This window comes from Eublepharis macularius, chromosome 2, assembly GCF_028583425.1.
Source record: "Eublepharis macularius isolate TG4126 chromosome 2, MPM_Emac_v1.0, whole genome shotgun sequence".
In the NCBI taxonomy this organism is placed as follows: Eukaryota; Metazoa; Chordata; class Lepidosauria; order Squamata; family Eublepharidae; genus Eublepharis; species Eublepharis macularius.
The window spans coordinates 168,641,374-168,667,544 of NC_072791.1; the positions used below are offsets into that span (position 1 = coordinate 168,641,374).

General features: G+C 42.0%; 1 protein-coding gene across 2 annotated transcripts in view; it reads right to left on the reverse strand.

The window, feature by feature from the left end:
• The window catches only part of ESYT3 (extended synaptotagmin 3), a 59,491-nt gene extending 49,691 nt beyond the window's left edge, over window positions 1-9,800 (reverse strand). For both annotated transcript variants that reach the window (XM_054971163.1, XM_054971162.1), the window contains exon 1: window positions 9,314-9,800. In XM_054971163.1, the coding sequence (XP_054827138.1) occupies window positions 9,314-9,667 (354 nt within the window). In that variant the 5' untranslated portion in view covers window positions 9,668-9,800. The remainder of the gene's footprint in view (window positions 1-9,313) is intronic.
• Between the last annotated feature and the right edge of the window lie 16,371 nt (window positions 9,801-26,171).

Genomic DNA, 26,171 nt, shown 5'->3' on the forward strand with positions numbered 1-26,171 from the left:
ATCATAAGTGTCTTAGCAAGAGCCTATTTCCCAAATGCAAGGACTGAAGAGAAGCAAGCACTTATGCAATACCAGGTTGTCAGCAATATCTATTCAATCCTCCCAGGTTTAAATCCAGAACAGCTGCTCCCAGATTATACACACAATGCCAGTGTCAACCCTAACACAGACTGTTCTTAAAGAAGGGAAAACATGCAAACACCCAAACCTGTAGTCTACAGGGGAATAGTCCAGGAAAGACTGTATTACTTGCTATTTATACCTTTTCAAAAATGACTCCAAGATCTATAGTAGAGAGTCCAGTAGCACCTTTAAGACTAACCAACTTTATTGTAGCCCGAGCTTTCGAGAACCACAGTCCTCTTTGTCAGATGCATGGCGTCTATGTCATCTCTTCATCAGATGCATGGTATCTATGCCATGGCATCTCCTCTGGATCTATGTCCAAGATCTATGATGTCTCTAGCTGAAGACTACATCAGACACAGAGAATAATATGTTTAATTGACCCACAATGTGCAGACTTTGCTTATGTAGCCATCCCTAATGATATACAAAATTTTACAGGATACTACAGGACTGGGATATTCAGTTCTCTAAAACCAGCAAAGAGAAATGGGAAGAAGCTCAGCTGAATGCAAGACAATGTGTTGGATACAATCTAAGTTCCATGCATGGAAGAACAACTCCCCAGCCTTCCCCCTCCTCAAGCAGCTCCAAATCCCCCATGAAATGCTGCTCCTGGACAGTGGGAGCATCCAGGAATAAGGAGCTGTTGCAGAGCTTCTACAGGGGTTGCCGTTTTGTGCACGTGCATCTTTTCAATGGGGTCCAACTCTACATTAGTATTTGGGACAGGAGTGGGGCTTGTGCTTTACATGCAAATAGTCCCAAGTTAATTCTCAGTTCAAAGGATCTCAGCAGCAGAGCTGAAGAAGCTGGCCTGAGACGCTGAACTGCTGCCAGTTAGTCAGGAGCAGACTAGAACAGATGAACCAACAGCGTGACTCGGTGAAAGGCAGCTTCATACATTTCTATTAACCATATTGCATCTCTTGCTTTCTGTAGGATTCAGCTGAGAGTGAGCCTTCAAAATGCATAGCATCTATGGTTTCAAACTTAAAAACTTCTTGCACACTTTTTTTCAGACACTAGTGTTATGCTGGAAAAAGGCTATCTCCTCCAGTGCCCCACCCAATAAGACACTGGAGGCCAGGAGTAAGAAGAGGATTAGATTTATTTCATTGTTGCAACAGCAGGAGGGAAACTAGGCCTTAGAAGCCCCCCAAATTGTTTCCCTCTGGCTCCTCCCTTGAGCAGCAGAATTTTTATAACAATGGTGACAACACAGTATCAGGGTACTTAATTACAATATGATTGGTTCATAGTATATGTCGCAGTTAGAAATTTCAGCACACATGTCACCTTTTTAGTGCACAGTTCACTTATATCACATTTGTGCATGTGTGACACTACAGAATAAGCCATTATCTTGAGAATGTTACCTTTTAAGAATTCCTTTCTGACTGAATGTATCTGGCAAACAAACAATGCTATTATACCGTTACCTTCTGAGATAAAGCTCTGAATTCTTACTTTAAATACTCAATATAACTAAACACAGTTCCTCTACGGCAGCTTTGCTCATCTGATCAGGGTCTCCTGCAGGTGCCAGGCTGCACATGGGTGAAATCAACAGCAGCCTGTACATGGGCTTTCTCTGTGGTGGTCCCTACCCTGTGGGCCTGCCTGAGGAGGTCAGGAGAGCCCCCACTCTCCTGGCTTTCCACAAACAATGCAAAACTGAATTATTCAAAAAGGCTTTTTACTCAAATGGGAGGGCTGTATTGTAGGGATGGGGTCTCAGATGCTTCGCTAATGAGTTAGAGACCATAGACTTCACCACTATGTTGCCTTACATACATACCTGTTGCTTTAAATATGTACTCCTATGTACTGCCTGGGCTTTATGTTGTCTAATGTCAATCCTAGAAGTGATTATGTTCTGTTCCAGTATTTTCTTCTACTTTGTATTGGATTCTTGCTAATGCTATGTCTTTTTAAACCTGTATCTATTTACCCTATTTACCCTATGACTTGGATCACGGTAGACATGGAGAAAGGGCTTCAGCTAGGACTGCCATTCCCCTGCTTGGGCAGGGGATCCCCTGCTCCCACCCTTCCCCCATACCCACTTACTTGGCTGGCAGGGGGCGCTCCCTGGGGGTGCCCCCTGTGTGGTGTGGTGTGCCCCATCAGGCAGTGCAGCGCACTCCTGCACCCACAGTGGCCCAACTCAGGCCAAAATGCACCCTGCAGTGGGCCCATTTCTGGCCAAATTGTGCCCCGCAGAGGGCCAATCTGGACCCTTGGTGAGCATGGGAGCACTCCCTTTGACCTGCGTGATGACGAGGACAAGGACCCGGGACCACAGCAAGGTAGGTGCCAGGTTCCCAGAGCTGAAGCCCCTTTCTCATGCACATCATAGTCCAGACTGGACAGCATGCATGTGGAATTGGAGAAACTGCAACATATCTGACTGTGACAGAGAGTGGGAACCCTGCCCTGACCCAACCTGTATACTTTAATGTACACTTGGCCTTCTGAACATTTGACATCAGGTTTTTGATCAGTTCTCAGAGTATTGTACTACAGACTTATACTAGGGTTGCCAGCCTCCAGGTGGTGGCTGGAGAACTCCCGGAATTACCACTCAACTCTAGGTGACAGATCAGTTCCCCTGGAGAAAATGGCTGCTTTGGAGGGTGGACTCCATGGCATTATACCCTGCTGTTGTCTCTCCCTTCCTCAAACCCTGTCCTCTCCATGCTCCACCCCTCAAATCTCCAGGAATTTCCCAACCTGGACCTGGCAACTTTAACTTATACACATTCAACAATCAGTCCCATTTTCCAGACAATCTAGGTAGGGGTAAGATAAAGAAGAAATGTAATAGTGCAGTGGCATCTACATCATATACTAGATTACTTTCTAAGCACCAGTCTCCAAAATTTCATGGTTCATATGGAACATTTATTAGTTCCCAAGATCTTAAAAGAGCACAAATGTAATTAAACAAAGCATATACATCATTTTCACCCAGAAATGAAACTAGGTCCACATGGTACAGAACAGGAATAGGATCTTGGTAACTGAAGTTTTGTAAAAGAACCTAAGACTATCAGGAAAAAAAAGTTGCAGCATGCTCACTCTGGGGATGCTAAGGTCCCAAATGTTCTGTGAGCACTGGCTCACGTGGAAGGAAGTTCTTCTAGGGTCTATCGACAAAGAATTGAAAACTAAGGCAGAAGCCATTTTGAGATCACAGGTTGCAAGATAGGTATTTTAAAGAAAAGTTTGTTCTACAATCCAGTTCTATTTCGCCTCGAAATTTGCAGCAGCAAGTACTGCACTCCCTAAACTTACTTTTATTTTATTTACTTAATTTATATCCCTCCTTTCTCCCCAATGGGGACTCAAAGTGGCTTATTTTCCTCTCTCATCATTTTCCTCTCCTCTTTTTTACCCTCGCAACAACCCTGTAAGGTAAGTTAGACTGAGAGCATGTGACTGGCTCAAGGCCACCCAATGAAGTTGCCAGATTTTTTTTTAAAGGGAAGTCTTGACTATTAAACTGGTAAAAGATATTCCCTCGATGATCATTCTTTGGAGATTCAATTCCTAATCCTAACTCAAAGAAGTTGTTGGGATATTTTCTGGAGCCCTGTTCACACATTACAGTGAACACACATACATGTACACTTAACCTTTTTCAAGACACACATTGAGTAATTCCATGTTACATATGATACTTGTACAGCTGAACACATGATACAAACTGCACATTTATACAAGCACTGGCCTCTGGTTTCAGTTGCAAAGTGAACACACATTGGCTTTTTCTTACAAACAGACGTATGTGCAGAATGTACTTGCGTTCACTGCAGCATGTGAACACGGGGGATCAGTTTGTGTCGTAATGGCACCTTTCACTGGCCTTTCCCTTTATGTTAGGCCAGTGTCTACAAGCACAGGAACTTCTGCAGTTAACACAAGCTCATAAATGTTCCAGTAACTCTTTGAATTCATGGGTTAAAAAAGAAAAGAGCAGCATTGCTCCTCCATAAGAATGCTCCTCATCAAGACAGCTTCCTTCTTGTTATTCAGCAGCGGATACCATGACATGCAAATAACTGGGCTGGAACAGTTGCTGGCTCTGCAACTTTTCACAGATGAAAATAGTAACACTCTTGTGTACAAAAAGCATCCCTGCTACTACACCAAAGGCTCACTGCCTGAGCTCACCCCACTTCCCATTCATCATATATTGATCTTCTCTATGTGTTATACTTTAAACTGAGCATGATTTATATTTTTTTGAAGAGTATGGATTTTTGATTGCATATTCAATCTCAGAATGAATCTAGCTATGCTTATTACAAGAAAAGCCATAAATCAAACACATTAGATTCTAGTGGGAGGAGACAGAAGATAGCAGTGTACTGGCCTTGGGCGTTTATGCACTTCTGAATGCACGTTGAGTCAGGAAGATATGCACAGACAGATCTGAGGAGACTCTGTCCTAAGTCCTGACTGAGGGCCGAAACTTGGAGAACTTCGGCACATGAACACATGCAAAAAGTACTTTTTAAATTCATCTTTCCCATATCCTCAAAAAACAAACAAACACACACACTCACACACACAGAGACAGTCAAGAACCAGAGAACGAGGAGAGTAGGAACATACGCAGTTGCAGAAAAGCAAAGTCAAACTTAACTATCCAAGACAAAACAACAGCATGCAGAGAGTGGTTTAAATTATAATCCTATCCTTGTTTTGGAATAAGCTCCATTGAATATAACAGGGCTTACTTCTGAGTAACCATTATTAAGACTGGGATGCGAGACATTCCTTTTAATATCTACATAGGTGAATTAGTCTATAGAAGACATCACGTGGCACAGGCCCCAAAGATTTTATAGTTGCCAGTATATTTATGTACAAGGAACCAGGATCATAAAACATGAGTTTCACGAGAACTCCAGTCCAGTGACTGAAGTGCATCAGATGACTGATAGGGGCGGGTTAAGGAACTGTTTGACAATTCTAAGAACGAGGGCCCCTCCCCATGCAGAAAAGCACTAAACAATTTCAAAACAATTTCTATATTGACACACCAAGCCTCAAAGTTACTGGCAGAGCGTGCTTCAGAGGGGCCTGGCTGACAAATCTTTGCTATTTATATTAGGTTGTTCAAAGAAATTCTCTTAATTCCTCTTCACCTAGTTTCTCCCTGAAATCCAATAATCCAACTCCTTTTGGGAATTTTGAGATAATTTCTAATCAATTCCTTTTTGATCACAGATACATTTTAGGGAAAGCAGGGGCAGGAAGGGAGGTTCTGCAAAATGTCAGAATTTTGCTCTGTAGATGCTCAGAGGCTGGCAATGTCTTCCCAAGCCTTCCTCTCTTCTTGCCAGAGTATAACATAAAACAACTGCAAGGGCTGGAGATACAAAACGGCACCTTGATTTCTTTTCAACAAGAAATGAAAGAGAATCCTGCTCTTAAAAGAGAAAAAAAAGAGTAAAAAGAATCCATGGCTATATCGAAAAAAGTGAAATTCAGAAAAAGAATTTCACCTTGATTACCTTTTGGTGGCAGCTGTACCTCCCTGTAATTCTGGGTTTCTCCATGAATGACAAAGATCAGATTACGGTATTTAGCATTTTGAAAATATAAACATTTCATAATATTTTTATCATTTTAAACCTTGACTGCATGGAATTTTTTCTCGAGTTAGGGAGAAAGAAAATCTCTTCCTTAAACTTCCTCACTGTGTTTACATAAACAAAGGGCTGCTTCAAGTGGTATGATTGGAGAAATGAAACTGGATATGCAACATTCGAGGCTGAAAAAACTGGTATGTATGAATCTGAAATTGTTTTAAGTGCCAGAACTACCAGGTGTTCAGAGCTTAATATCTGGACAGACCCTTTATCTGCAGCTTCTTACCCTGAATTGCTTGATGTGCTGGGTCCTGTTTTAAGTCAGCCAATCGTAAAAGAAATACATTCTGCATAATATGCCAACTGCTGAGTCAGAACTGAAGCCTGACAATATTTAATAGAGTGTCCTGGGACTCCGTCCCAGCTGAAATCATGCCCTAGCAGTATCAACTTCCCTAGAAGCTCAGTCCAGTTTGCACATTCATCATGCCTCTTCACATGGCACCAACAATGAACACATCTAAGGGGGCCAATGTGTGGTATAGTCGTTGAAGTGTTGGACTGGGTCCTCGACTTGGTCTGGGGACTGGACTGGGTCCTCGACTTGGGAGTCTGGGGACTGAATCCTCACATTGCCATAAATTTCATTGGGTGACTTTGGACCAGCCCAATCTATTTCACAGGGGTGGTGTGAGACAATATGGATTGTATTGTCGAAGGCTTTCACGGCCGGAGAACGATGGTTGTTGTGGGTTTTCCGGGCTGTATTGCCGTGGTCTTGGCATTGTAGTTCCTGACATTTCGCCAGCAGCTGTGGCTGGCATCTTCAGAGCTGTAGCACCAAAAGACAGAGATCTCTCAGTGTCAGTGTGGAAAAGATGTTGGCAGGTCATTTGTATCTACTCAGGAGGGGTGGGGTTGAGCTGACAGGATGACTCAGCTCAACCCCACCCCTCCTGAGTAGATATAAATGACCTGCCAACATCTTTTCCACACTGTGACACTGAGAGATCTCTGTCTTTTGGTGCTACACCTCTGAAGATGCCAGCCACAGCTGCTGGTGAAACGTCAGGAACTACAACGCCAAGACCACGGCAATACAGCCCAGAAAACCCACAACAACCACAATATGGATTGTCAATATATTATAATGTGCCCCCCCCACCTGCATCTTACTGTCAGGAACAGGTCACACCTTTTAAAAAGGGAATACTTGTAAACCATTAAGACCTGGACTAGAGAGTCAGGGCTTGCATGCTCAAAGTCAAACAATTTTCCAGCTATTCCCTCTTATTGCTAGAGTCCATTTCTGTCCTACAGATTATAAAAGTGGGCTGTAAGATTCCCAGGCACCTAAGAATTTGATGTTGACAGCTAGAGATTATATATATACACATTATATATATATATATATATATATATATATATATATATATATATATATATATATATATATAAGCATATATATCCAAAATATTGATGGAAATTTTTACTGTTTTTTCATAATAACCATGTGACATCCTGAATGGCATCATAGTAAGCATAGCATGACTTGTTGCGGCAGTTAAGGCCTACTGGCTATTGCATCAGGATAGCTTTAAACCATAACAGTAAACTGGCATTATTAGAATACCCAAGGGTTAAAGATACACCCAATATTTGGGAACCATGAGGGCTCCCTAAAGGATGTAATCTTCTTGTAATGCAAGATTTTCCAATAACACAGTTCAAAGTACCTCAGAGGCAGGTATAGCAAGTTACACTACTTTACTGAACGGAACTGATCTCAGAGAGAAATATATTGCAGACAGACAACTGTAACTCCCTAAGAAACTTACTGAAGGCATGCAATTGCTTTTATATTTTCCTATCCAGCTTCTGACTTGAAAACTGTGTTTTCTACGAGCTGTATGTTGTCTTTGAACCCTTGTAAGAAATTCTCCCAACCAAGGAGAATTTCTATCTGCTTCATATTTCATTCTTTTCTAGCTATATCATGCACTTTTTTTTGCAATTTCCCAATAGTCTTTTTGGATCATAGTGGAAATGCTAGATGATATTGTGAGCACCAAAAACAATGGACTGAAGTGGGCTTCATTTCTGACAAAGGGATCAAATCATTTGAATGGGGACTATTCAGAAGAAAATTGAGCATTGGTTCCGTAAGAAGAAAGAAAAGGATTAACTCACTATTGGTAAAAGTTCTTGCACTTCTATGATCCCACTAATCTTCCCATCTAAGCCATATTTCTAGAGAACCTAAACTGCCAAACTTTCATTAAAAGCCAAGCACATGTTTCAGTAAAGACAAAACAGAATAGAATCTAGTCGCATCCTTAAGACTAATAAATCTGAACTGAGTCAGCCCACTGGTCTCTCAAGATCAGTAGAGGAAATGACCTAAGGACTTGCACCTGTCCTAAGGTATGGCTGGCATTGGTTTGTCACCTTAACAGTTCCAATTATGCATTTAAAAGTATGTTTCACGTTAAAGCATAAGGTCAGGGCAGGTGACTACATTAAAGAGAGTGTCATAACTGTCTTGCTTGATCAAGCCAAGGCCAATATGATCCAGGATTCTGTTTCCAACAGCAGCCTGCCATATGAAGCAGAAGGACAAGTAAAATAAGACTAGAAAAAGGCATCCAATGTAATTCCAGTTTAAAAAGCAAAACACATTTACATATTAGGAGGCTGAGCTTTATTATAAGAAATAATTTCACCTTCACTGTTCAGAAGGCCATACACTTCCTGCATTTCTCTGTAAGTTACACAGGGGCAAATGTCATTCAGCATGTTGAACGCCACAGCCCTCCTTTTCTCAAGACGTGCTAGATGCTCCTTGAATATGATTTAACAGCTTTTTGCTCTAAAAACACACACGTTTTTTAAAAAAGGTAATCAGTCCCCTGTGCAAGCACCAAGTCATTACTGACCCATGGTGTGTGTGTCGCATCACGACATTTTCTTGGCAGACTTTTTTACAGGGTGGTTTGCCTTTGCCTTCCCCAGTTATCTACACTTTACCTCCAGGACACTGAGGGTAAAGAACACCTAAACCAGAAGAAATCACAACCAATTAGAGGCAGCATGAGCAGTATAAAAGAGTCACTTTTTAGAAACAGACTAGAAGTTAATAATAACCATAAAGAGATCAGAGAACTTTAGTTTTAGGCTATTAACAACCATTAAAACCCTGGCAGAACAAATAACGGACATCTTTACTAGATGCCCCAAAGTAAACACCAGTCTGGTTTGGGTGGACTTCACTGGGAAGAGTTCACAAAGGCTGTGGTTCCACTAGCAAAAACAGTCTTCTCTAGGAGCATCCAACTGAAATGGGACCCAGAAAACAAACTCTTCTTAACTTCGCACAAAATACTTTACATTCCTGTGACGGCTAAGTTGGCATCTATGCCCTACTCTGTTATTTCAACTTGATCCCACCATGAAAACATCACGTTGTTACTTCCAAAGCCTTTTCTTGGATGCTGAACGATTACCCCAGCAGCATCGCCAGCTTTCGGGCGCCACAGAACTCCTCGCCCAGAAGGGAAGAGCCCCAGCCTGCCCGCACTCACCCAGGCAGGCAGCTGCTGCAGGGCAATGCCCTGGCTGATGGAGTGCTTCTCATCCTCCAGCAGTCCGAAGGCGGCCAGCAGGCGGGACTGCTTCCCTCGCCGGTTCCTCCGCCACCAGATCCAGAGCAGCAAGCCTATCAGCACCCAGCTGGTGCTGAGTCCCAGGTAGCCGGCCAGGTACACCGGCGCCAGGTAGAGCAGCACCCGCGCCGCGTAGGAGCCGAGATCTCGGAGGAGGAAGGAGGGCGGCTTCAGCTCCGCCAAGAGGCGCAGCAGCTCTCCTCCGCCCGACTTCGTTCGGTCCAGCTTGGGGTCAGCGCCGCGCTGCCCCCCATTGGGAGGCGCCGCGCTCATGGGACGGCACGGGCGGGGGGCGCTGCTCTCGCCTCAGCTCGGAGTCGCTTCGACGCCCGCCTCTGGCGCCCCTCCCAGGGTGCCCACCAAGCGCTCTGGCGCGCAAAGGGTTCCGGACCGGGCAGCTGCTGGGCTGAAGAGAAGCGCCGCTCAAGTGTTGCCGAAGAGCCTGGCCCGGCCCCGCCCCCTCTCAAGGTATGGGATAAGGGGCGGGAAAGGGGGCGGGGCTCCGCAGACCTGGGCAGGAGTTAAGCTTGTGGCAGAGGCTGCCAGCGCCATCTGCTGGGCGATCTCGAGAGAGAAGCGTGAGCACGTGGAGGGAGAGCGTCTTTTATCGCCCAGCTGTTAGCGTTTAAGCTGCTTTGGATCCCCATTGGGGAGAAAGGCAGGGGATAAATGGAATAGACAAACAAACAGGGGCATCAGGGACAGCATGGGAGAGGGCTGGCCTCCTTAAGCAGTTACGTAGCCCCGTGGCTGTGGGGTGTCCCCTGATATGCAGCCTGCCCCTCCCTCAGTGACATTCAGCGTGCTAGAAGGACTGGCCTTACCCACTCCTTCTCCCCTTCTTGGCATGCTGTCCACCACCTATGCCCTTACAACGATTGCCCTCCATCAAGCAGAGGGAGGCAGCTGTCTGCTGGGCATTCACCCAATTAAGCTGGTGGGAGATACTGGTAAAACTAGTTTTGCCTGCCACAGCCACATAGAAACTGAGAAAATTGCTCTCCTCTTAGCAGACAGTGACAGTCACGTATCCTATAGAGTTTCACAATTTTCATTAGCAGCCAGGAAGATCAGATCCAAGGCTTCTTAGAATGGGGTATTTGTATGACTGGTATGGTTCCTTGTACAGTTTATTTTAATTTTTTAACTATGACCCTGGATGTAGCTGTTTTAAAATGAAGCATTTTGTTTTGTACGGAACTTTCGACAAACTTAAAACTAGCTCACTGAATGTACACAGGAAACTCGAGAATTTTATTTTCTAACCACTTTGCTACAACAATTTTTTAAAAGAATAAAAATAACATGGGAAGCTTAAGTGCTTGGAGAAAGTGAATTTGCTTGCAGTAGCAGCAGTATGGACTGAATACATACATCACATCTACTCTGGTCATTAAAGTGCATTCTGTGTATTTGTATATTAAACCAATTGCACTCTCTCAAAGAATTCAAACAACTAAAGCTTGCAGGTTACCACATTTCCAACAATTTTATTAATCATTTTGATTGGTGCCTGAACGCACCTCTGTGGAAAGACCCAAGAAACTTCAGTGTGATGTTCTTTTCATAGTATGTACCTTTGAAACATTTGACTGCAAGCATTTCATCACACTAAATTGTAACAGGTAGCAGAAAGTAGTGAAAGTCAATGGATTCTGTCCTGGTTGTTTTTGTACTTAGTTTGCTATTGCTCCTATCTGCTGTACTAAAGAAATATTGCTAAGGAAGATTGGTGAATAGGAAATATTAAGCAAAATGAGATATATCACTATTTCATTGTGTTTATGAAACCAACACATTCTGAGACATTTTAATTTTTTAAAAAAAGTTTACTGTTGAAAAATTGTTTACATAAAAAGATATCTTTCCAGTTTAATATAGTATTTATGACCGTTCCAGTACGTGATAAACAGAATCCTTTTTTTACTCAGAACTACCAACACTGTTAAACTATTTTGCTGATGCACTTTGTCAATATATCCATTTGTGCAACTTCCAGTACCTTCATTAACCACTCTTTGACATCAATGTGTTACCTGGAAATTTTAAGGGAAAGCATGTGAGAATGATCTGCAAACGTGATGAGAAGTTATTTACTGACATCTGAGTGTAATAGCTGGTGTTGATTTTCATTTAACATTTGTGTAAGGTTTAAACATGCAAAGAATATTAATAGGAAAAAAGGTGTGATAAAATAATTTACACAGCATGACCTGCAAGTTATTTAAATCGGAATGCCTTTATTTAAAGGCATTTACATTTTCAGATTCCTTCAAGCAACTGTGCATATGCATATAGATGTGAAGCTAGCAAGGCACCTTTCATATCTTTCCTGATATCATAGGATAAACACTCTTTGTATTGAATTGTGGTCACAACATTATGCAACAATATAGATATTATGTCCCTTTCACAACTGGATTAATGCCAGAGCAAGAGATTCAGAAATCACTCCAGAATAGCCTCTGACTTAAGTCTTTGGTGTAAGGTTGGCAACTCACCCTTTCTATCTTTATACTGTCCTTCAAACACAGATTTCTTTCTTCTTTTTTATTATAAATGTTTTATTGGGTTGAACATACATATTCAAAATACAATAAGAGTCAGATAATAGTAAGTAAGCATTGCCAGCTTCAAGAGGGGACTGGACAAATATATGGAGCAGAGGTCCATCAGTGGCTATTAGCCACAGGAGATAGATGGTATTCTCTTTGTGGGGAGGTGGTGCTCTGTTGTCTTGGTGCTGGAAGGAAGGCAGTGGGAGGGCTTCTGGTGTCCTGGCCTCACTGACAGTCCTTTAGATGGCACTGGATTTCTAGCCACTGTGTGTGACAGAATGTTGGACTGGATGGGCCACTGGCCTGATCCAACATGGCTTTGCTTATGTTCTTATGTTAAGATATGGAATACAGTCTTTAAAGTAAAATTTGTTAGATTAACTATATACATTACATTTTTGGATCTAACTAAAGTCATATATAATGTGACCTTGTGACCTTGTGTTATTTGCATATTTATATTATGCTATAAATAAAAAATATGTTGAAATATTTGGTTTGGAGTTTGAAGATAATTTTTGCTAATGTAATTGAAGAATGGCATCCATTTGTCATAAAATTGTGTTGTGGTATTTAATGTAGTAGAATGCTAAAGATTGTAATTTTTTCGATAATAATAATTTGATCTCCTACTCTGGAATACCATTGGCTCACTGAAGGAGATGTTTGTTTATTCCAGCTCGAGACAATCAATATTTTTGCCAGTACTAAAAGGCTAGTTATGAGATCGCATCTTATTGCTAGGATTTTAAGGTTTTGCAAATTATTTGACATGTCAAAGGAATCTTGTAACCTCTGATCTGTTCAATCTGCTGTAGCACATCACTCCAAAATTTGTTTATTATTGGACATTGCCACCAGCAGTGAGCGTATGATCCAATTTTGCCACATTTTTTCCAACACTTAGGTGAATAGGATGGTGAAATTATAGATAATTTTTTGGCGTATAGTACCATCTTGTCATTATTTTATAAGTTTGAAGTTTTGTGTTTATGGCTTGGGATTTAAACAATTTTGATAACCAGATTTCTTCCTATTGTTCCTGTGTTAGTATTAGATTGCAGTCTTGTTGCCATTTAGATTGAAAATTATATATTTTGGGTTTATTGTTCTGTATGATGATTTTATATATTTTAGAGATTAGGCCTTTAGGCGAAATGTTGTACTGATCTAAAATATTTTCGAATTCTGTTTTAGGTTTATGCAGTATGGCAATTAAATTAATTTGTGTTGCCATATGAGACAGTTGAAAATATAAAAAACAAGGAATAATTTTATTCATTTTTATTTTCTAGATCATCTTTTATTAGTAAGCCTTTATTATTTGTTATATCTATTAACTCAAACACAGATTTCTAAAGAGCATTTTGCAAATAAAAATTGGATAAACATGGGAGGGTTCCCTAACTCACTTTTATCTTGGAAATAACGCGTCAATGACTTAGGTAAACAAGTAATGTACATTCTTACCTATATGAGAAACTTGCAAACCACTTAGCTGGTTTGTAAATTGTAGGTTTTTCTGTGGAGTCTGTCATGCATTCGAACACAAATCTAATTGCTAAATTAATCAACTGGCCTATATTAATCAATGGAGCTTAAAGTTAAAGAAACACCTGTCTTCTAACGGTAATCAGATTAGGGTTATTGATAGGGTCGTCAATTGCTTCTAGAAAAATTCCATGTTTCTTTAATAGCCACTTAATGGGATCTTATTTATCAGGTGATGTTATTTACTTCAGTTCCATGAAAAGATTCAGCAACCTAACACACTAACACACTGTTAATGAGAACACATTTTTCTCCAGGATTGTTGGCAACCCTAGTTAATATATGTTAGCTTGTGCTTCCTTCAGTTACCTCAAAAGGGTACTTATATTAAGACTTTGGTAACAAGTATATGTATTTACATGTAAAGGATCAATTAACTCATGAATCATCTAAAAGACAGTTGATTCATCAACTAAAGAGCTTTTAATTAGCTGGCAGCACTAATTATCACTCTAACAAGATGTTTCCATAGTTTTTCAGACATGGGAATTATTCACAGAAACTATCTCATTTATTTAAACACAGAGGACACAGTTCACACTAAAGTAAAGTATATTTCCCTTGTAGCGTATGGTCCTGGGTGAACCAGGGCAATGGATCCAGAACTAGGCCAAATGTATTTGTTTTTAATTTTAATTTTTTTTTTTTTGTAAACTACTTGAGTCTTCTCTGGGGAGAAAAGTGTGACCAAAAGAAAGTTCTCCTCAAGTCTATAGTGATTGGTGAAAGCATCATGGAAAGAAATATCAATCAGGAAAAAATTCCTTTATTGTATTTCTTTGATTATGATAATTGGAACGGTTTCCTGTCTGCTTCATTATCTTCAGACTCTCTCTTCCTTCTGAGACTGAACTTAGACTGAACTGACCTAGATCGTGAATAACAAGAATAACGACAAATATGCTGGTATATCTTCAAGATTTGCTAGCACAGTGAATTTAGATGGTAAAGTCTCCCAAGTGGACATAAATAGATCATAGGATTACATTGTGAGGTGCGCTTGAGCTCATTAAAATAAGTGGTGCTTAATCATGATCAATTTGGTGTTGGCCTGTGGCTGTAACATGAAAAATAGTCCTTCATATTAAAGAAGAAACAGCACTAGAATTTTAGTCCATACAGCCAGTATTTATTTATGAAGCTGAAGTGTATCATCCCACAGTTTCTATACTATGTGATTCTTTAAAATACTTTGGCTTAAAAAGTCTGTAAAAATTAAAACATGTCACTCGTTTTCTATTCTTCAAAGAATAACACACACAGCTTCAAAATGAATGTTGGCAGAATAAACATTTTTTTTCATTATTTCAAGTCAGATGTAAACTAATGTGATCCAGGATAAACGGAATTGAAGGTAGCAAATAATTATGCTGCTTAAATAGAGGTTGTATAAAAGCAGCCAGTTGGAGTGAATGTACGAACAATTGCTTTGCTAGATCAGCCCAATCTAATATGTTCTGTTTCTCACAGCAGCCAGCAGTAGCTGCCGAAGGCTCAGTTTCGCACACAAAATTCGCCCCTCATGTCTCCCCTTTTGGATTTACTGGCTGCCCAGTCACCTGGACCTCATTCATTGGTGCTGGATTCTCCAGTGGATCCCAGGATTGGTAGCTGTATCTTGCTATTTTCTCTCTCTCTTTTCCACCATCTTCCCTGCTCTTCCATCTTAGTGAGGTAAATGAGTCATATTCTTGGTACTTGGAGTCACTGTCTCTAATAATCTAGATCTGCACATACTTCTCATCTGCATCTTCATGTTAGTCCCCTTCAATAATGATATTCCTGTGTTTTAAATTCTGTTTAGGATCTCTGTTAGTTTCTTTATACCTTTAAAACTTTGTGGTAGTGTTGTATTAATAAATGTTACCACTGGCATGTTCATAATTTTTTTAATTGGAATTTGTAGAGTTAATTGGGTCTAGATGTAAGAGTACTGCTTCCCAAGGACATTTTGCCTCAGCCAGTGATAAAACCCAAGCCAGCAGTTCTTCAAGAAAGAGTAGGTCGAAAGGCTGAGGAGGAGAGGTAATTCCCCCCCCCCCCAATTAGATTTCTAATGCCACTTTTTTGAATGTGTGGTAGCAGTAGGACTGTGTCCTCACAGGTGCATATCTAGATAAAACAACGAGTTGGTTTAAAAAAATGTAAAGACTGCTTAACAGAACATTTACTCTTACAGTAGATCTGCCTGAACTTTTCATAGTACATCTGCAACCACATTTAACAACATTTAACAGAGACAATGTGATGTTGTGCGTAGAGTGTTGGACAAGGTATGGGGAGGCCCAGGTAAAATACCCACTCACCATACATGTCACTGGATGATGCTTGGGCAGTCATTCTCTCTCAGCCTAACCTACCTCACAGAGTTGTTGTGAGGATAAAATGCAAGATGGGGAGAATGTTCTGTGCTGCTTTTGAGTCCCCATTGGGGAGAAAGGGCGGTTAAATAGCTAAATGAAAAAAATACATTCCTGCCGCCTACAGGTGGGAGGGCTTACTTCTTACACGCTCAAGGGTATTTCAACAGAGCAATTAAGTGGAAGCTTTGCTTAACAATTAGGGTCCATTGCAAGATGTCAGCTAACCGTTCGGAGCCAAAAGAATGGCCAACTAGCAACTGCAGCAACATCTAGCTGATATGGAGAAGAACCAATACCATGGACAGCATGATAAGTCTCTGATAATGCCTTATCCCTCAATGCATTCTTCAAAAGTAGATTGTAAATCGTGGTCACCCAAGACACTGGAGTGCACTGTTCAAAGCAGAGGGCAATCAATTATTTTCTGTGCCAATGATAAAGGGGCCAAGTCATTGTGACTTGTGTATTTTTCTTTACAATACTTTGGTTGAGGGGAAAGGGCAACAAACTGCCATGTCCTATTGTGAAACTCTATCTGGCTTTTGGCCAGTGGTTCTAGCATAGTCTGGATCCTACAAAATTAAATAGGTTCAAGAAAGATTAAATGGTAACAGATGATCAGGCCCTGTAAGTCAGAAATCTCTTCAATTTTCTGAATTCTGAGACTCAATAAAATAATGGTATCTTGCAGTACAATCCTAAGCAAGAGTTACACTCTACTAAGTCCATTGAAGTCAATGAGTTTAGAAGGGTGTGATTCTGTTTAGGATTGCATTGTTATTGATTTTAATTTCATGCATTTTTGAGGCAATGGGCTGGTTCCAAAATGCCATCCATGGAGGTCTGCTAAGTGGATGTGGCACTCCCGGGCCGCAGCAATAGCCACTTAGCTGGGGGCTGGGATTTGCCTCCCCAAAGGAGGGGGAGGCAGCCTGGGCTTTCTTGGGCATCTGGGGATGATGTGGGGATAGAGACAGAGGCTTTATAAGGCAGCTCTGCCCCCCAGCAATCCAGTTGCGCCTTGTGCATTCATACATTTTTGAGGCAATGGGTTGGTTCCAAAATGCCATCCGTGGAGCTCTGCTGAGAGAAAAGAATGTTCCTACCTTTTCCTCCTGCTGTAGCTTTTTGAGCTTCCTAAAATGCTACTCATGGAGGCCAGGGAACCCTCAGGAAAAGCATGGAGGAGCAAAGAACATTAGGAGGGGGCTATGATTTATACTATAACACACAACCCCCGCCCCCAGGAATATGACAGGAAATTAAATAAACAAATTCATTTGGGAAGAATAGAAATTAAACCTTTGCATCCTCATTCAGCAGACTGAAAAAATTTAATCAGGCAGCACATGTGGCTAGTAGTCAATAGCAAAATGATATTAATGAGGCTATTTTAAGCAGCCATCTAGCAAAACCTGATTGAATTTGTTGAGAGGCCTCAAAATCTTTCAACTAATTTGACATACTTAGTATTTAATCATTACCTTATTAAAGCTAAACAGTAACAACTTTAATAACTGGTCTATTAAAACAACAATAATAAGAGTTGGTGAGTTCCCTATTTTGTTAATCAGTATTTGGGGCTTTATTATCATACAATTTAAAAGAAACGTTATAGTCTCTCAGGTTTTAAATTTGTTCTCATAAAATGAGCTGATTTTGTGTTTTTCTTTTCTCCCTATAATGCTTAATTCATTTAAAAGGCTAGGAACACATATTGCTCTTTACAAGAATTAATACTGATGTCCAAAGTGCATGATGCTTTCCCATGGACATCAGCGAATGAAAACCATTAGTATTTTCAAAAGGCACATTTAAATTTAATAAAGACCACAAATGTCCACTTTTTATACAATCATGGGTGTCAGTGAAAAAGTGCAATTTGGAATTTCATATATTAGGTTATCTATTAAGATTTTTGCTATTGCTTGCTTTCAATCTGCTTCAAGCAAGCAATAGAGAAAAAATACATCACTTAACCTGTTAATCCCATTAAAACATGGGAAATTAGGCCGATTTGTTGAACTGAACACGAGCAAAATTATTTGCAGTCATTCATTTACATGTAATTTCCTCAGGCTTTGTTCCTACTCCTCACTCACACTTTGTATTTGGACTAGCTGCCACTGCAATAGCTGTTGTACTTTCAGAGCCGGTGTGGTGTGGTGGGGTTATAACTGGGGAGGCCCATGTTCAAATCTCTGCCTCACAGGGTTGTTGTGAGAATAAAATGGAGAAGATGAAAGCCCTTACTTTCTTGGAGGAATAGATTGTAATGAAGTGTTTTGTCTTACCGGCTTTTTAAATGGCTGCTTCTGGTCTAAGGTCTATTATGGACAGTTCTTAAATCTGTTTGTATTAAATGGCTTGCTTTTATATATATTAACACATTTTAAATGTAAGCTGGCCTATGAAGAAGTGGCATACAAATATCCTAAATAAATAAACTTTGCTCTGGGATTGGCCTAGAGCAGGGCCAGTTTTATCATGTGTAGATGATAAACGTAGTGAGATGGGGATTTCCTCCACGTGCATCTTTTGCTGCAGGTATGCTTGTAGCACGCAGTCATGCCTGGTTCTCCCGCTCTTTGGTCTGAGAGCAAGACAGCTGCTTGGAGCAAAATCATGTCAGTAGTGAAGACTTACCTATTTTTGCCTACATCTCTCCTTTCCTCAGCATACAGACAAACCTACTTGGGTGCAATTTCCAATAACACCTCAAGAGTTGTGTTTTTATGCAGGTTATAAGAAACCTTCTTCTTGCACCTGCACCTGCTTCATGGTGGTGGAGAAAACAAGTTTAAGAAAATCATAGACTTTGCTAAGGAAAGTTATGAATCTATCTCTAGTCAAACTGCAGCAAGTAGTAATGCCTGAAATCAGAGCAGAGCCTGTCTGCACAACTTGCTGGGTTGGTTATTTATTACTGTTCAGCCAGAATTCCTTTGTTCCTGGGCATGGAGCAGGGGTCACTGGGGCAGTCGGGGAGGGGGGGGGCGTATTTGTGAATTTCCTGCATTGTGCAGGGGGTTGGACTAGATGACCCTAGAGGTCCCTTCCAACCCTATGATTCTAGTTTTGACATGGTCAGACTTCTGTTCAATAATTATTCCTCCTTACATGCCTATCCACACTATTCATATTTCTCCTGCATTGCCAATCTGTCAACATTTGCAGGGTGGTCTGCACTTCTGAGTGGATCATTCATTCTTGATTAGATCTCATTTCTCACTTGTGCTGGAACACACCTTGTCTTTGGCAACAAACAAAGCAATCCTAGGCAGAGTTACATCCTTTTAAGATCACGGACTTCAGTGTATTTAGGAGGGTGTAACAATGATTAGGATTGTACTGTGGGCCTTTGACCTCCTTTTGTAAGAGCTGCTCCCCCTTGTGGCTTCTGCTGTATTCATCACTGGATATAAATCTCTCTGATAACCGAATGTAACTAATGAAGTGAGTTCTAGCTCACAAAAGTTTAGACATATAATAAATGTGTTAGTTGTTATGGTTCTACAATACTCTTTTGGGACCAAATTCTTACAGCTGGCAATCCCAGTCCCTGCATCTTCTTTCTGCCTGTGGTGAAATGGCTCTTTACTCCAGGTGTGATGGAAAGTACCACCAACTTGTAGCCAACTTATGGCAACCCCTGCTGGTCTGTTCAAGGCAAGAGACTAACAGGTGGTTTGCCATTGCCCACCTCTGTATAGCTACCCTGGTCTTCCTTAGTGGTCTCCCAACTAATTACTGACCAAAGCCAAATCTGCTTTGCTTCTGAGATGTGATGAAATTGGGCTTGTCTGGGCTATCCAAATGTAAAAATTTACAACTAATGTTGAATTTACACTCTGGGGATGCTCAGAGGTTAACTAAAACTGTCTTGACAGGTAATCAAAACCTGCAGAACAATGTTTCGTTCTTGCTTTCATTCTGCAAAGGTTGCAGAATTCCAAATCAGATGCTGATGCAGCTAAACAGAAGGAACAATAGATCTGTGCCTGGGGTGCAGCACTTAGTTAATGAGGGTAGCAGAAATAGAGTTGCCAGCCACCAGGTGGCAGCTGGAGATCTCCAGGAATTACAGCTGATTTCCAGGTGACAGATCAGTTTCCCTGGAGAAAATGGCTGCTTTAGAGTATAGACTCTATGCCATTATACACCACCGAGCTCCCTCCTCTCCCCAACCCCAGCTTTCTCTAGGCTCCACCCCCCAAATCTTCAGGAATTTCTCAACCTGGAGTTGGCAACCCTAAGCAGAAACCTTCTGGAATACGGTTGGTAATTTTCCACTGGGAAGCAGGGGAGATGTCTCACAGAGACATATAGCAAATCACTGCCCTTGGTGGGTGATCAGAATACATAGGGAAATGAAAAAGGTGAGAGAGACTTCTAGGGAGAAGGCCAACAACATGGTGGTAAAAGGTAAACATGAAAAGAGCCGGAAAAAGAAATTTTACAGTTTTTAAAAATTATTCTGTCTACCTCTTAATTCACCATCATAGGTAGTATGTTTTAGAAGTAGGGTGAAAGAATATGTGGCTCCCATTGCAGCCTTTTTCCGGCAGTGCCCAGAGCCTCACCAACGTTAGGGTAAGATCTCTCAGCATCCCCTTATACAAACAGTTAAATACTGGAAGTTCATACCAAAATACCACAAATAAAGTCCTACAGAAGCGGTTTCCCTATTTATACCACTTAGTATTTGTGTTCCCCAGTTTCTTTGAACCTATTGGTCTCACATGATTATAAATTCCCAGTCTCCTTGACTTCAGATTCTTGCTATGCCTACATGATGACTACAGTCTGTGACATACTGAGGGAGGCAGTTGCCACACTGAACCAAGATAGCCAATATCCCTAATATATAAAAGGCAAGCCATGTTGCCAACGACTCACCTTTTATCCTGGCGCAGGTGCACTGAGGGGCCTGTGGGTGTGCCTGTCAGTGTACGTGCATCCCAGCACCGAAGCCGCAGGTGAGCCAAGCAGAGTCACACACCAGTACAGGCTAGTGTAAAAACTATTTACATTTATTTACAGAACATATAGTTCACAGTCATTCAATCAGACAAAGTGCTGCGCCAGCCAGTCTGTTTTACAGCAGAGAGAGACTAAGCAAAGCATATACACTTATATACATATCAGCACTGACAATTATCCAATTAGCCATCATGCTGAGTCATTTAGCTCCTCCTGAGTCATCTATTCCCTCCTGTATTGCATCATCCAGGCAGGGGAGGAACCAGACCTGACCAGCTCGAACCAAACAGCACATTCAGCTGTTAGGAAGCTGTCAGTGATCATGGCCACTAAGTGCCTGCTGTCTTACAGCAATATTGTCTAAAGCAATATAATGCTGACACTCCTTCTAAGACTCAGGCTCTTAGTTTTAACCATTGTTTAAGTTTTTTAAACTTTTCAACAGAAAGACATTTGGTGAACATATCAGCTACATTGTTCTCTGATTCACAATGTTGTAGGATTACAGGCCCTCTGTTTACTGCTTCTCTCACATTTTGATATCTGATATTAAGGTGCTTGCTTCGAGTTTTGACCCCTTGATTGTCAGCCAACTGCTGAGTTGCTGTATTATCGCAAAACACCTTAATAGGTAATGTACAGGTTATTTTTAAATCAGACATCAGTTGGTGCATCCATTCTAATTGAATCACACAGTCACTGATGGCAGAATATTCAGCTTCACACGTACTAGTGGAGACATGGGTTTGTTTCAGAGATTTCCACATGACCAAGGCATCACAAACATAAATGGCATAGCCAGTAGTAGACCTTCCATCTATTCTGTCTCCCCAGCTGGCATCACTGTAAGCTAACAATTGTTGATCATTGACAGTATCCAGGACAAGTTTGTGTGTTGCAGTACCTTTTAAATACCTCAACAACCTTTTTGCAGCTACCCAGTCCCTTTTGTAAGGACATGCACATTTTTGACACAGTAAATGTACTGCCATGCATATATCAGGTCTAGACCAGCAAGCAATATATAACAATGACCCCACAAGTGACTGATACATTGTTTTGTTCTCAAACACAGTATCCTCTGCCTCTTTTACATAGCCAGTGGTCATTGGTGTGCTCACACTTTTGGCATCAGCCATAGTGTACCTTTCCAGTAGCTGCTTTATTTTTTCCTCTTGGCATAACTCAAAACAACCATTTTTATTCTAAGTGATTTCCACACCAAGATAGCTTTGAATACTGCCCAGATGTTTAACTTTAAACAGACCTTCTGTGGTATGCATGAACCAATTTAGCTCAGCATCTTTGTGGAACAAGAAACAGATATCATCTACATAAATCAACACAAAACAATCATTGTTTTCAATACATTTGTGAAACAAACACGGATCTGCAATACTCTGTGTAAAACCAATTGCAGTTAGTGCTTTACTTAGGCATTCATTCCATGCTCTTGCACTTTGTCTTAATCCATACAAGGCTTTGTTGATTTTTAGAACTAAGTGTTTGTTAGTGCACTCAAAACCTAGAATTTGTTCCATGTACAGGTCCTCATCAATGCTGGCATTCAGATACGCAGTTGTAAAGTCAAAGTGATGGACTTTCATGTTATCTACCCCTGCTTTACACAGTGCTGTTTTTAAAGTGTCTGCCCTGACTGTCGGAGCAAAGCATTCGTCATAATCCACTTCTTTAATTTGCGAGTACCCTTTAGCTACCAATCGTGCTTTCCTTTGTACCCCACCATCTGGCAAGCGTTTTAGTTTGTATAACCATCGGCAACCAATAGCATCCTTGTTAGTTGGCAGCGTTGCCAGTGTAAATACTTTGTTATCTGCAAGAGAGTTATACTCTGTCTGCATGGCTTCTAGCCAAGCTTTTTTTCTCTTTTTCATCCAGAGACAACACCTCCTGAAAATTCCTTGGCTCTTTAACATAAACATAATTTATGGCAGTATCATAACCATAGCGAACTGGAGGTACTCCTTTTGTACTTCTACTAGATACTCTAGGCTGTTGCCTTTCACTCTGCACACCCTCAGAGGAATGTTGTCTAGGAGAAGTTACCTCCTGTTTTATTTCTTTTGTTTCCTCTGAGCTTTCTGAAAGTGGAAACATAACCTGAGAAGGCAACTCATTTGCATGTATTCTGAGCCAGTTTTGGTCCTCACAAAAATTAGCAGACCTGCTAAAGCTTAACGTGTGTTGGTCATTTGCAAACCTGTAAGCTTTCATTCCTGTTTGATACCCAAGGAAGAGGAGCTTCTTAGCCTTTGCTCCTCCCTTCCTTCTTTGGCTAACAGGGATATTTACCCACGCCTTTGCACCAAAAATCCTCAAGTATCCCAAACTGGGATCTTTCTTATACAGTACCCTGTACGGGATATCATTTATGGATTGTGTCCAAAGCCTATTTGCTACGTAACAAGCGGCTTTCAAGGCTTCTGCCCAGTAGGAGATAGGTAAACCTGCATCAGCTAGCATTGAACCCATCATTGTTTGCAGTACACCTCCTCTACGTTCTGCCACACCATTTTCTTGTGGCGTGGAGACATTTGATACCCTGTGCCTTATACCTTGAACCTTTAGCCACTGGGCAAACTCAGAAGACATGAATTCACCTCCCATGTCTGTTTGCAAGGCACATATTTCACAACCCAATTGCTTTTGCACTCTACGTGCCCAATATTTAAAGGTTGTGAACACTTCTGCCTTTCTCTTCAGTGCAAACACCCAACCAAACCGGGAATAATCATCAACCAATATGAGAGCATATTTGTTGTTTGAGTGACTGTTAGCATAAGGCCCAATTACATCAGCATGTATCAGAGCCAGCGGTTTGTCAGACACTCTATCACTCTTTTTAGACACAGGAAACGCTTTTGACTTGGTGCATTTACAGATATCACAATCTAAATAATTACTGCACTCCTCCACTCTCTCATTCCCAAGAAATGCCAGTGTCTTTTTGATTGTGTTATAACTCACATGCCCAAGACGCCTGTGTAGTAAGTGTATACATTTATGATGTGGGCTCTTATTTGTCACTGATTTCACCCCCACTACCTCATTATCAAGCACATATACATTGTTATGCAATCTCCCCACAGCCAGTATTTGGCTGCCTCTTGCTATCTTGCATGATTTGCCAGCAAAAGTAACAGTAAAGCCAGCCTTATCTAAAGCAAAGACACTGAGGAGATAATTTTCCAGTGCAGGCACACACAACACACCTGTGAAAGTGTGCTGCAAGGCAGGAAATGTCACACTGCCCTCACACTGTACCTTGGAGTTTCGTCCATCTGCCAAACTCACATGCTGCAAACCTGAAGGGTGGACGTTCTGTAGGAGGCTCTCACTCTGGCAAAAATTCTGAGACGCGCCAGAGTCCAGGATCCAAACCCTGCGTTCAGCAGCCACATCAGTGACTACCAGTGTAGCTTTCTGCCTTTGCACAGATTTCTGAGGCTGCCTCCCACCTCCATCTCTCCTCCTGACATCTGGACAATCTCTTTTCAGATGGTTCATTGATCCACAACAGAAACACCTCCGGACCTTGAGAGCCACCTGCTCCAGATCTGCACGCTGTCTTCTGCTGCTTTCTCTCCCTCCACCGTTGCTGCAGCCGGCTCCTTTGGTTCCCTCTGGTCCAGGATGGTAACAAGCGTGGGAAGAGATCAACTTGCTCTCCCCCTTCCTGGCTTCTTCCTCTAGCAGCCTGCCGGTGACATAAGCCAAGGTCAGCTTGTTCGTCTCCAGGGTCTCCAGGGATGTTATCAGCATGTTAAACTGCTCAGAAAGGGAGCTCAGGATAATAAAAACTTTGTCCTCTTCTGACACATTTTTGCCTCGCTGCTCCAGCAACTGGAAACAAGTTGATAAGGCATTTAAGTGAGCCTGCACAGACTCCCCCGGCCGCATAATAGTTCTATACATGCGACGGGTTATGGCAATCAAAGACCCAGCCGTTTGCTGCACATAAATTGCCTTCAAACTGTCCCATGCATCCTTAGCTTTTGCCTTACCAGATACGTGCACCAGCTGGTCGTCTGCCACACTCAGGATGATAGTAGCCAAGGCCTTCTGATCTTTGGCATCGTCCTCTGCTGTCGGCTGATTTGGGGGAGAAGCAATGTAAAGCCACAATGCTTCTCTTTTTAGATAGTGTTCCATTCGGAGTGCCCAGACATTATAGTTAGTGGAGGTGAGCTTATCTACCAGCAACGCCGCTGCTGCCTGTGCCATAATGCCTTCTGTGTCTGGCACTTGTATATCAGCTCCACTCATGTCTTCCTCCGACTCACTATCTTCAGACTGGCTTGGACTGTCTTCCTCTGTTTCTCCAGCTGCTGTAGACATCCACTCAGCCACTGGATACACAGCTCACCACACCTCTTTCCGGCAGACCAGCCTCGTTTAGAACCTCCAGGGCGCAGCGGAAGCGTGCTGGGCCCATAACCCTGTCAGTGTACGTGCATCCCAGCACCGAAGCCACAGGTGAGCCAAGCAGAGTCACACACCAGTACAGGCTAGTGTAAAAACTATTTACATTTATTTACAGAACATATAGTTCACAGTCATTCAATCAGACAAAGTGCTGCGCCAGCCAGTCTGTTTTACAGCAGAGAGAGACTAAGCAAAGCATATACACTTATATACATATCAGCACTGACAATTATCCAATTAGCCATCATGCTGAGTCATTTAGCTCCTCCTGAGTCATGCTGAGTCATCTATTCCCTCCTGTATTGCATCATCCAGGCAGGGTTGGAACCAGACCTGACCAGCTCAAACCAAACAGCACATTCAGCTGTTAGGAAGCTGTCAGTGATCATGGCCACTAAGTGCCTGCTGTCTTACAGCAATATTGTCTAAAGCAATATAATGCTGACAGTGCCTGCACCAGGCCTCTGAAGGGCTGCAGAGGCAGCAGGGAGGCCCAGTGCAGTGGTGCAGCCCTCCCAAGGCCCCACAGTGGCCGCAGAGGCAGTGGGAAGAGGAGGACTGTGGAGGTAAACCTGGTGCGGCGACGTGGCCCTCCCAAGACCACGCAGCAGCTGCGAGGGAGCGGGGAGGCCCAGGGCAGTGCAGCGGCCATCTCGAGGTCCCGCAGCAGCTGCTGGGGTGCCAGAGAGGCCCTGCCTGGCAGCACGGCTCTCAACAGGCCCCACAATGGCCATGGGAGTGATGGAAGGGCCTGACCAAGAGGCGTGGCCTGGGAGGCCACTTTCTGCTGGGAGCGGGCCCCTGAATCCGTTTTCTAGAGCCCGTTGTATTTTTTTCACACAATGGGCTTGGTTGCTAGTATAGAAATAAAGAGTG